This window comes from Astyanax mexicanus, chromosome 15, assembly GCF_023375975.1.
Source record: "Astyanax mexicanus isolate ESR-SI-001 chromosome 15, AstMex3_surface, whole genome shotgun sequence".
Classification (NCBI taxonomy): Eukaryota; Metazoa; Chordata; class Actinopteri; order Characiformes; family Acestrorhamphidae; genus Astyanax; species Astyanax mexicanus.
In genome coordinates this window covers 19,661,533-19,674,228 of record NC_064422.1, presented here as the reverse complement: position 1 = coordinate 19,674,228, position 12,696 = coordinate 19,661,533, and the positions used below count along the sequence as shown (strand labels likewise).

Below are 12,696 nucleotides of genomic sequence, written 5' to 3'. Positions count from 1 at the left end.
GTATCCAGACGCAGGCTGTGTTTCTGAGATGTTTTAACCCCGCCAGCAGGGGTCCCTCCTCAGATTCTCTAACAGTAGTTCTGGTTTAGTTCGGGTTCAGATTGTTTGCAAAATGGCGGCAACAGCGGCTTCAAACCCGTCCCAGCTCCTTCCTCTCGGTATGAAATGTTTAATTATATCAGATTAGAGACAGAAACAGCGGGTTAGAGAGAGTAATATCAGCAGAAGGGGTTCAGATTATGGTCTGATACGCATTTGCTGGTGTATAAAAGCTGTATAGGGTGTAAGTGGGCTCTGATCTCTTCACTGAGAGATAGAGGTGGGTAACCCAGGTCCAGAAAGTTAAAATCCATCCCAGGGTTTTGTCTCAGCTGCCTGTGCGGCTCAGACTGTTGCTGAGCTGCAGCTGAAAAACACAGCAAAACTCTGGGGTGGATTTTCAATTTCTGCACCTGGGTTACCCACCTCTAATGAGTGAACAGTGCAGGTTAATGAATAGAATATTAAATAAACGTTGTTTTTGTTGCATTAAGTATTTTATTGATATTAATGAAATAAACAAAATTTAGCCTTAATTAAACATCAACATTTCCCGAGTACACAAAGGCATCAGTATAATTATTGATAAAATGTTGGTTGACATTGAATCTTTTGAATAATTGAAGCTCTTTTACACTCTCAATTAATGTTTTTATGTGAAAGGTGCTCCCCACAAATAATAATATTCCTGTCATTACGTATCACAACATTTTAAATAAAAAATAAATTAACAAAATAATGTTAGTAATAATAATCTTATTTATATATTCAGTTTAAATATCAGGTTGTTACATTCAGTAGAAATAAACAAAAAAAATACTAATACCCATAATAACATAAAAATGCTTTCAAGAATACTTGACTTTATCATGATTATTATTATTATTATTATTATTATTATTATTATTATTATTTGTGTGTGTGTGTGAGAGAGAGAGTTTTGTCACATTTTTTTGCGATGTTATTGCATGCGATAGGATTTGGCGCACCCCTTCTTTTAATAATTAATAAATAAATTACTTAGGCTATAAGAAATGAATACAAGCAAGACATATTTAATTAATGTAGGTAAAATTGAATAAGAATAATATATATCTCACTTATTCTTGAGAATTTGAATAAAATATGTCCCACCAAAAAAGTGCTAATGGTGTTGGAAATAAAAACATTTATAAAATAAAAAGACTCAGGGGGATTTGATAGGACAGTTATTTTATAGGACTATTTACATTTTTATTCATTCAAGTCGTTCTATAATGTTCTGGTCTATACCAGTGATTAATACACCTTTGAATTACCTGATGTTAGCTGGTTGACCAGGCTTGCTGTTGACCAGCACAGGGTACGTTTCCAATCTTATGAATTTGATGGTTTCGCTGCTTTACGAGCATTATCACACTGTCTCAACTCTACTGGTTGACCAGCAATTCCAGCATGACTAAACATGATCAGAATAAAATATATACACTGCTGATCATGCATAGGCCATGTTTTTGCCTGGATGAACAGTAAAACCCATCTAAACAGCTGCCAGCTAAAGCTAGCATCATGCTTGAATTTTCAGCAAGGTGGTCACAATATTGAAAAAATGTTTTACATCTGATAAATGATAAATACTTATAAATGTTATACATCTTTATAACCACACACACTGTTCTGTTCATTTTCTTTTTCAGAGCTGGTGGACAAATGTATCGGCTCCCGAATTCATATTGTTATGAAAAATGACAAAGAGATTGTGGGTACCTTACTGGGTTTTGATGACTTTGTCAGTATCCTTTTACAGCTTTTTATTTTCCGTGTGATCGTTTCTGTCTTGCATTTGCAGCAGCAATATGAACACATTAAATGTACACAGACTGTACTTACACTTGCTTCCTTTACTAATTAATTCAGACATGGTACTTGAGGATGTAACAGAATTGTAAGTATTCATTTTTTTATTATTATTATACAGACACCAAAACAGGATGATAAGTACTGTGATGCAGGAAGATAACAAAATCCAGCATGATTTATTCATTATTATCATCGTTATTATTTTCAAATTACAAGATCCTACTTCAAACAGTACACCAGTCATCCACTACATTGCAAGCTCACATGAGTCATTAGTGTTTTGCTGAATTAGGTCTACAACACCACCAGAAGCTGAGCAGTAATGTCTGGCCCCCACTTCCCTCCAAGTTCATAGGATTGTACTCACAACAGCATTACTGATATCCTAACAGCATATGAACCAATCAGCCTAATCCCATTTTACCCATTGGCCCTACCACTTCCCCTTCCCCTTTCTTTTCAAGTGTAACCCTTTCCCTTGGAGCAGAGTTACAAGAGAAAGGGGTAAAATTCTCCCCCTAAGAATTGGTACAACCGTCATCAGGTGCGCTAAAGTTCAGTAACCTAGCTGTTGGCTAGCTAGGTAACTTTAGGGCATTGTATGTCTTTAAAAAGGGAGGTAGTGCAGAAATTAATTATTATTGTCAATTCCTTTATTCCTCTGTGATGGGGAGCTAAAATTAGCTTTAATTTATCTTTTCATTCCACCTTAAATGCTGCAGCCCCTGCCATCTGTTGCACCATTTAAGGTGGAACGGTGAAAGTTTGCTAGCTAGACTCTGCCCTGCTCCATCCAACATTCGTAGCTGTTACCACTGAGTAGATCTTTCAGCTACTACTGACCGTTCCTTCATGACTGTCATGAAGGAATCTATCTGCTGGCAACTTCCAATTTTGTGCATCAACCATTTACCAATATCAGTATGCTGCTCTCTCTCTACATTACACTGCCTCTTGTGAACAAATCTAATTGCTCTTCTGCCATTAAAAATGAGGAAGTTGTTAATCTTTAAAAGCTTCTTATCAAATGTATCTGCTAAGTGACCTAAATACCTGATTATGCCTCCACATATGACCCTGTGATTAAATGTCCTTTAAAGTTTCTGTATTCAGTATGAATTATATGAATTATTTATGTTTTTGTAATATTGCAAGATTTTGCCATCTTCCTGTATTATGCTATTTATTATGTTACAGTTAGGTCTGGGTGATAATACAGACATTTTGGATATATTTTCTTTCTTATTGTTTTACTTAAAAAGAAAAGTAAAAAGTAAAAAGAAATTTGATTTATATTGTGATGCATATTGATATCGACTGATTAGATTTTATCCATATTCCCCAGCCATACTTACAATGAATGAGTATCAGTATGATGTTCCAGTACTAATATTGTCTTTTTGCAGTGAGATTACACCAGAAGGCAGAAGAATAACCAAGCTGGATCAGATTCTACTAAATGGAAACAACATAACCATGGTGAGAGAACCATTTAGTCATAGAAAATTACAATACAGTGATGAAGTTTGATTATTATTATTATTATTATTTATTCTTAATATTATTACTACAACCCACATTCAGAAAGTGTTAGGACAGTATGGTACATGGAAATAAGAAAGTGCAGTGTTTCTTCCTTTTAACAATTCATGTTTTGTCTGCTCATATTACACATTTGGTCTGTTCATCAAAAAAAAAAAAATAGCAGGTACTATTAAAGTAGTTGTAAAGTAGTAAAAAAAACTAAAATATAGGAGATACTATAAAAATATAGGAGATACAAGATCATTTTCTATTTTATTTAATGCTCAGTGTGCTTGGCTGGGGTCAAATATGAACAGGGTCACTGTCATAGTTAGGATATGGTGTTATTTTTTTATTTGTTTTATTGAAATTGTAAACTTGGCTGTTAACAGTTTATCATCTTAGGATATTATACACCTGTGAACTTAACAGACATGCTTTTAGAAAAAATATCACAACACACCTGACACTTAAAATAGTTCATTTTTAAGTCATTCTAACAAATATATTTGCCATTGTGATTTATAAGCTTGATTGAAATGAACTGTACATGCGGTCTTATCTACCTCTAGCTATGTTCTCTACAAGATGTGCACGTTTACTAGTTGTGTAACGCAGTACAGTATTATTTCTGCATTTAATTTCTGTCTCTCTTTAATTTAGTTAATTCCAGGAGGAGAAGGACCGGAAGTATGAGAAGACATCCTGGATTTTTCTTTCATCTCTTTATAACGGCCTTTAGTTGTTTCTCCTGTTTGTAAAAGCTGTCCTTTGAGTTGTACTGTCTTGTTTTGTTTTTTTCTTTATCAGAAAACATAAAACCCTGTTTAAAGTTCTGAAACATGACTGCTCAATAACTGAGATTTTTTGTTGTAATTAAAAATGCAAGAAAGGATTTGGATGATTTATATTTTGACTTTTCATTCATGCTGTCATATTTTGAAGAAATATGAAGGGCAGTTTAGGATGTTTTTTTAATTTGGTGTTAGGGGTGGGCGATATAGCCCTAAAATAGTATCACAATATTTCATGGTATTTTCGTGATAGCAATACTCTTGGCGATATGGCAAGATGTTTAAATAAAAAAAATATTTTAAGAATACACTACTGCAACAAAATGTTTTTTTGCAGTTTAAAAAAAGTTTTATTTTAAGATTTGCTACAGAAGTCAATGATCCAGAATGTCATGATACTAATAATGCACTCCAAATATCTCCATATATCCAGGATTAAAGTAACATAAATGATACTGGACAAATATAATCTGTTTCTAATAGATATATAATGGGGAAATAAGAACAGTGTGAATTTGTCTTTTGCTAAAAACAACAAAAAGTAGTCCCCTAATGTGATAATTAGGGGTGGGTGATATGGCATGATATTCCATGGTATAATATAACAATGTTGCTGATATTATTGTAATTTTACAGAATATAAAACCTTTGGAATATAATCAAGCTGAACTGCCAGGAGTGGCACAAAGTTTTCCAAAAGCAGTGTGTAAGACTAGTGGAGGAGACATGCCAAGATGCATGAAAACTGTGATTAAAAAACAGGGTTATTCCACCAGATATTGATTTCTGAGCTCTTAAAATTTTATGTATTTGAACTTTGCATTATTTGAGGTCTGAAAGGTCTGCATCTTTTGTGTTATTTCAGTAATTTCTCATTTTCTGCAAATAAATGCTCTAAATGACAATATTTTGGGAGACATATTGTCTGTAGTTTATAAAATAAAACATTCATGTTTTACTCAAACATATACCTATAAATAGCAAAATCAAAGAAACTGATTCATAAATTGAAGTGATCTCATTTTTTTCCAGAGCTGTATATAAAAACTCTAGTATTACACTTTACACACAAACCAACTGATTGAATTATCCTCCATTAATACAGGTGATTACTGCAGTGTAAGATTTTAGACAACAATCTAAAGGCCAATTCATACTTCTGAATAAAATTAAGTATTGATTAAGTACTGGATTTTTGCTCTTTACTTTGTGTTCTCATCTGCTGCTACTACTTTTCAATGAAGGTTATTTCAATATTTCAATGTAGTAGGTTATTTTACACACTCGTTCCAATTTAATACTCATGCTTTAAGCTTAAAAAAATGAAATTCAAAAAACATTGAGTCTCACTGATTTAGTGTACAGCATCAGAGATGATTTATTGGTTTGGACTGAAATAAGAAACAGACTACAGCTGTTGTGGTTAAAATGAAGAGGCAAATCTGGAAGCCTATTTCCTAAAAAGAAACAAAACTACAGAAAACCCTGATTTGTCTTTCAGCCTCAGTACATGGAAGGCTTCTCTTCTCCTTTAGGATTGGTCACTTTCTCCAGGTTCTTACTGATGATATCATACAGCTCCGCCTACAAACAAGGACATTGAAAAGAGAAGTAAATGGTTAGTAAGAGTGTAAATGTGGCAAATCAACTGCTTTAAATAATATTGAGTACAGCATGGCCTCCCTTTTCCTTTACTTGGAGAAAAAAAATTAAGCTACACAAAAACAAATGACTGTGTTTTACGGACTAATAAGACGCACTGTATTGTAAGGCACACTATCAATGAACGTTTATTTTCTGGTGTATTTTCATTCATAAGGCGCAGCTGATTATAAGGTGCATTTTAAATTACAATAGTAAGGAACAAGGGTGACGCCATGTTGTTAATCTACACAGATAACTCCTGAAAACAGTTTGAGTTTGTTTGGGTGAGTAAAATGCTTCCATTTATTTACAGTAAGCTTAGTTTTCCAATAATATTTTCAATAGCGAGGTTAGCAGCAGCGCTAGCCGTGGTTAGCAGTGCTTAGCACTAGTAAATGCTGTTTGACGAGTTAAACTGAGGAACCGTGAGTGTTCCGGCAAGCAAGAGCGCTGACTGGAAAATTCATAAATAAGGTGTACTGTTTTAAGGTGTATTTTGATTTTTGGCAAAATTAAAGGATTTTCAGTGCGCCTTATAGTGCGAAAAATACGGTAATCAATTCAATGCATTTAATAATTTCCTAAAAAGTTCAATCAAGTGGTTATTAATTATTGCATTGTATTACCTTGATTTAAGTTATGTGTATTATATGCTGCAAAGAATAGTTTCGAAGTCAATTCACTCACATAGAATCCGCGGATATCTAGCACGATCACTCTGATTTCAGAGTAGGTAGCTTCGTCCTTCTCATGAACTAGTGCACGGTAATCCATCTGCAGTAAAATGAATGGCATTAGAGAGAGAGAAAGAGCAGAAAAAGCAGCTCAGAAGTCAGAAAAAACATGAAGCATCCATGTTAAAACAAGGAGGTTCTGTCTGTACCTCTGTTCATTTTGACAGAAAGAGTATATAATCTAAAGACTACAGCGTATATTATTAGTTAGTAAATGTTAAATTTGTTCTCCTTACCACGTGAGTATCTTTAGAGGCCTTAGCCACTGCATCACCTCGCTCTGAGAAATATCTACAGAGAAAATAATCAAAAACAATGATATACTGCACAGTCAGAGTACAGAAAGCAACCACAACCTGTTATCTGAGTTTTTTTCTCCTTCAAATAGAAACATCTATTTTAATAGAGGCCAGCTGTTATCTGATTTTACATTTAACACTGAAAAATGGTAAAACAATCACAATACCGCTTTTTAACTGTCCTGTTCTGTGTTTTTTTGTTAGAAGATGCCCCAAAAGAATAGTGCATATTGCAAATAATGCAGGTGCATTAATAAAGATTTTGAGCATAATCTCCGACTCTTGCTAAGAAACAGAATTTGTCACAACATTTGATAGCATAAATCATAATCGTTATAGTCACACTAAAAATATAAACTGCACATTTTGTCAACTAACAATTCACCATCTTTTAATGTTTTTACAGTCAAAAAATAAACCTCCACTTAAATAAGTAAAAATGATCTGTATTTATTTTAATCATGTTATCATAAGTTAAAACATCATGAACACAGACCATCATGACAGTACTGGGGCTTTTAATTTTTGCCTTTTCTGGGGGAGAATGAGTTTACAACATACATCTTTAATGTAATCGTTTTTTTATTACACATACATGGCCAAAAATATATCTATACCATTTAAAGTTTATTAATTGTGGTTTTAATGGTTTTTAATGTTTTTTTTCCAAGGTCAATCTTGCTTACATCTCAATCAGTCCTGATAATAGAGTCTTCCTAGTAAAAAAAAGTAATGATGTTGAAGTAGCAACAGGTGATAAATGGTGTAGTTACATATTTAACCAAAAGATGCCACTATTCATTTTCCTGTATGCATTAATTCTTAACACCTCTGCCAAAACATGTGTACTTGGGCATATTTTAAAGCTAACATTTTTGTACTTTTACTCAAATAAAAATCTAAACACAACATTTGTGCTTGTCTTCTACTTGTATTTGTAGATCTTTAGCTGAGGATTTTGTCATTGTCATCTGTAATGATTTAAAGACTGTACTTGTTAATGTTGGTCTGGAAGCCCTCCACTTTAGTCTTCACAGCAGCGATTCTCTCCAGGATTTTCTCCTGAAATATGACACAAAGTCAAACATCATAGTCAAACAAAGGCATTTTAATCTGTAATTGTAGCTACCATGCTACTCATATTCTGTGTGAAATAAACATTTCTGTTTTTACCAACAATCTCTTCATATGTATGATTGTAATGGTGATTTATTAGGTTCAATGGTACACAAATGTAACCCTTGAGGTTGGGTTTTAATTAATCTTAATCTTAATGTCCCAAAACAGGAACTCTAATTTTGCATCTTGTTTGTATCCTGAATAAATAAATTACTTAATGAAATTAATGATTCAGTTTCAATGCATTACAAAACCTTTTTATATAATCATACAATAACGCATTGAGTGTCTATGTGCAAACAGCCAGTAAGAGATAGGAAGGTTTTGTAATTGTACCTGAACAGCGACTCCAAAATCATTTCCATCTTCTATTTTGGGAATTAGATGTGAAATCCAGCAGGCGACCTGTACAAAAGAGTAAATAAACAAACAAACTAAAAGGTCTATACGGTTAGCCATAGTATTAGCACCACAATGTCTATAAATAAGTAGCCCCCCCCTTCTGCTACCACAACGGATTCAACCTCTAAAGGTGTTCTGAGGTACCGTATTTTTCATACTATAAAGTTACAATAGTAAGGAACAGGGGTATGAGAATACTACAGTATGATAATGCTCACCTCTGAATGGTGAAAGAGCTAGCGCTTAGCGCGGTTAGAGGTTAATGCTAAACTGCTCCGGCTGTGCTAGCTAGGGTTAGCAGCAGGCCAGAGGCCGATACTACTCACCTCTGAACGGCGAAAGAGCTAGAGCTTAGCGCGGTTAGAGGCTAATGCTAATACTTCTCCAGTCTCTGGAGAACTAAACTGAAACTCCTGTATAACGCTGTACTTCAGTGGAGTGGCTTTACTGTTTCTTACAACCTGACTGGTAAAATTTATACATAAGGCGCACCGGATTAAAAGGCGTACTGACGATTTTTGGGAAAATGAAAGGATTTTAAGTGCGCCTTATAGTGCAAAAAAATATGGTGCCAGGACATTACAGACATTGGTTGTTTTTGTTTTTGTGTTTTCACTTCCTGCTTCATCTTCTTATAGGGGAGCCACTGTACATGAGGTAAATTAGTGTTTTTCTCTTTACCTGTCAGTGGTGCTAATGTTATTACTGATCACTATACTGTATATACAGATTTAATAGATCGTTAGGGGCTATTTAGTTCAGTAACTGCAAAGGGTTTTAAATTGCAGTAAATTTTAGGAACATTGTAGGCCAACTGTAATAAATAAATACTTTAAGAATATCAAGTGATTTACAACTTAGAGAATGCTACTGCAATTAAGGCAAAATATCCACTTACAGGATATTAATGCACAATAATGTAGTGACATTGACATCATCTCAGTGGTTAAAATTACTTTTTATTTGATTATTTGTCACTTACTGTGATGATGGTCTCCTTGAGACTGGTAATTTCTGGCTTAACAATATCCAGCAGCTTTATGATTTTCTCGTTTCCTTTGATGAACCCACATTTAGGAGCTTTGGAGAACAAAAAAGGAACGTGTTACAGTTCAAATGAATATAAGGTTAAATAAAAAAGAATATGTAAAATATATACAATATATTAGTGATCAGATTTACGTTTCTTCTTCTCTTCTTCATTATCGGTCTCCATTTCCTGTTGAACAAAACATCAATAATTAAATTTAAAATTTTTAAAAATGGTTTGTGCTCTGTTAACTGATTTTCCTGACTAAAGGTGTGTGTGTGTGTGTGAACTAACCTCATCCTCTGGTGGAGGGGGGTCTGGGATGGGAATGTCCAGTGGAGCGTGCAGAGAGGAAAGGTCAGAAACACTGAATTCATCAGCCTAGACAAGGAATAAATCGTGACAAATATAGAATTAGATTATTTACAGCAGTATTTATTATGGGTTGGTTTCATGGACAAGGAATTGAACCTAGACTAGACTATACTTGAATATATATATTTCAGTTGAAAATCTTAATTTAAAAGGTTGTGTTATTCAGTGTTAGGCTTAATCCCTGTCTGGAAAACTGTTCTTATATGTTAAACTATGGCTAAATAAAACAGTTTATTTGTTTCAATAAAGCTCTTCTGTTTATTTTCTGTAAGCTTAGATTTCCAATAATCTAAGGGGGAGTTTTCAGTGAAGTTTCTCCAGCAGTAAGGCTGGGTGCAGCAGCATTAGCATTACTCATTGCTCTGATACTATAGATTTAATATACTGATAAATGACTGTAAATGTTTGTCTTAATAAAACACTTACTTTTTCCACGGCACTGCACATTATACCACATAATACATTATTATGTATTATTATATCATGGCCTGTGTAATGGGTCCTGTTTTTTTTTCTTGGTCAGTGAACTTGCAGTACTTACCTTAAGCAGGTTGTCCAGCTGAGATATCTTCAGAGGAATATGATTACAAAAAAGGCTTTCCGCCTATAGAAAAAAAAAAAACAGCCACTACTCAAACTGACGGTAATTTACAAAAAAACTCTCACATTTTAATATTTTAACATACATGTTTAAAAACAAATTGTGAAATATGTTAAATGCTGACTGAGTTAAACATACAGTACCAGTCAAACTTTTGGAAACACCTCAAATGTGTTTTCTTTCTTTTTATAATTTAAAAAATCCCCCATCTCAGTTGGGTTTAGTTCAGGGGATTGTGAATCCTAAACACCTTTTTGTTAACTGCATAATTCCATATGCATTCCTTCATTGTTTTCATATCTTTAATATTAATCTATAATGTAAAAAAAATGAAAATAATTAAATGAGAATTGACTGGTACTGTAGAATGTTATGTAAAATAAATAAAATTCAACAAACTGAGCCAGTGTTTGCAATACCGTACCTGTTGATACAGTGCCTGACGGAAGTTGTCAACCTGGACAGAGAAAGTGCAAGGATTCATTGTAAGAAATGTTGTGAAAAATTGTGAAATACTGGTGGTAAATGTGATTTGAAATACAACTTGGTTACAGGGCTGCATTTAACTCTGTTAATTAACTCTATTATAGGTGGATGCAATTCAAACACTAGTAGCACTTATGAGTTAAACAGGAATGTTCAGCGTGAGTTTGAAGCTTATGTAGGAGAGATGTTTTGATGTTTTAAACTGACAGTATTTGTGAAAAAGTTTTTTTTAATTAATAAAATACTTTTTTACACAAAATAAAATATCTGCAATCAAAAAAAAATTAAAGCAAACAAGAGCAAAAGAATTTAACAGCACAATCTACAAAAATCCACAGACAATCCACAAAAACACACAATAGACAAAAAGCAAATATTTTTTTTAAATAACTGCAAAGAATAATAAAGTAACTAAGCAAATTAAATTAATATATATATATATATATTTTTCAGTTCTGAATTTGCAACATACACTTTTTCCTTTTAATTATTTTTTGAGAGCAGATTTAATTTATATTTTACTGTGTAAGCTTTTTTAATGGTTTTATAACATGATGTGACTGGTGAAATAATACCTGGCCCCTCTATGAATATTATTAATATGGTTATATTAATCTGCTGTATGTTACTGTACAGTCTGTAAGGTAGTAAAAATGTATCTGTGAGTAATTCATATCTCATATTATCACGTATCTCATATTCCAGAACAATCTCTTAGCTAAGTTACATGTGATGCTACAGAAGCACGGCTCTGGGTTGGTTGAATAATTGAAAGTGAAACTGACTCACAGCAATCTGCAAGTCACTGTGAAGAGAGAAAACCTTAAAAAACACTCTGCTTTAAATGAGTTTTTGCTTCATTCTCTGTGTTTTTCACATAAAAATGGAATATATTCATATTAGTGTAGAGCTTTAACTGAAGTAAAGGGAAATTTGACTGTTTTTACCAAACCGATTCGGTAGAATCGACTGTTTTAACGAACTCACTGACTGATTCAAAGATTCACTGATTCGTGAATCAACTCACTTCACTTTTATTCATATATCGTACGTCCAGGTGCAACGAGATTCATATTTAGTAATTAAACCTAAACCTGTTGCTCATTATCTCGATTACAAATTCACTAAAGCTACATGGTTTCCAGAAAGTGACCAGAAAACACTAATCCTATATTTAAAAGATAAAACGTCTGATGTTTTTATCTGCTCAGTAAGTTAACTGTTAACTAGTTTATTAAACAAAACGTTGAAACAAAGCTTTATCATTTTCACTCATTTGAATCAGTGAATCAGTTTTAATGAACCGAATCGTTAACGAGTCGGAGTTAGCTAACCTAGCTGGCCGGTGTCGTGTTTACACTTTTGGTTAATTAACTCTTAATTCAGTAAGCTCAGCTAACCGTGAACATCATGCTCACCTGCGTGGCTTAACTTGTTAACAAGTTAGCTAACTAGCTACTTGTTTGTTTTTAGGGGTACAGAGTTTTGACGTTTGGTTAACGTTAGCTTATCCCGCGTTTCAGCGGCGTTAACGTTAGCTAACTAACCCAGCGTTAACTAACTAATATCGTAACCCAGCGTAATCAAAGCGCTTCACCTTCAGGCCGTTCTCTCCGCTTATCTTGAATTTGGACATTTCGCGCTGCTTTCCGCTGATTATTCTCTCCTTCTCTCTGTGGATAAATGTGTGGTGAGGTGAAGTCCAGGTGCAGCAGCGGGGTGAACACTTTCTCTGAGTGTGATTAAACGCTTTCGGTTTGATCAGGATCTCAATAAAACAACAGTGACTCTGAGAAGCGCTAGAAGAAGG

The 12,696-nt window shown here is 33.8% G+C and overlaps 2 protein-coding genes across 2 annotated transcripts; one reads left to right on the top strand and one right to left on the bottom strand.

Annotated features, from left to right (window-relative positions):
- On the top strand, positions 1-4,297 carry lsm5 (LSM5 homolog, U6 small nuclear RNA and mRNA degradation associated). Its single transcript, XM_022669133.2, has 5 exons — positions 1-158; positions 1,716-1,811; positions 1,936-1,963; positions 3,285-3,357; positions 4,066-4,297. The coding sequence occupies exons 1-5, from the start codon at positions 113-115 to the stop codon at positions 4,096-4,098; spliced, it is 276 nt and encodes a 91-aa protein (XP_022524854.1). The 5' UTR covers positions 1-112; the 3' UTR covers positions 4,099-4,297.
- A 1,252-nt stretch (positions 4,298-5,549) lies between these two features.
- On the bottom strand, positions 5,550-12,691 carry psme2 (proteasome activator subunit 2). Its single transcript, XM_022669132.2, has 11 exons — positions 12,484-12,691; positions 10,825-10,857; positions 10,341-10,403; positions 9,719-9,805; positions 9,577-9,613; positions 9,377-9,474; positions 8,329-8,397; positions 7,868-7,935; positions 6,811-6,865; positions 6,528-6,614; positions 5,550-5,780 (listed from the first exon to the last, which is right to left on the bottom strand). The coding sequence occupies exons 1-11, from the start codon at positions 12,520-12,522 to the stop codon at positions 5,700-5,702; spliced, it is 717 nt and encodes a 238-aa protein (XP_022524853.1). The 5' UTR covers positions 12,523-12,691; the 3' UTR covers positions 5,550-5,699.
- Positions 12,692-12,696: the final 5 nt, after the last annotated feature.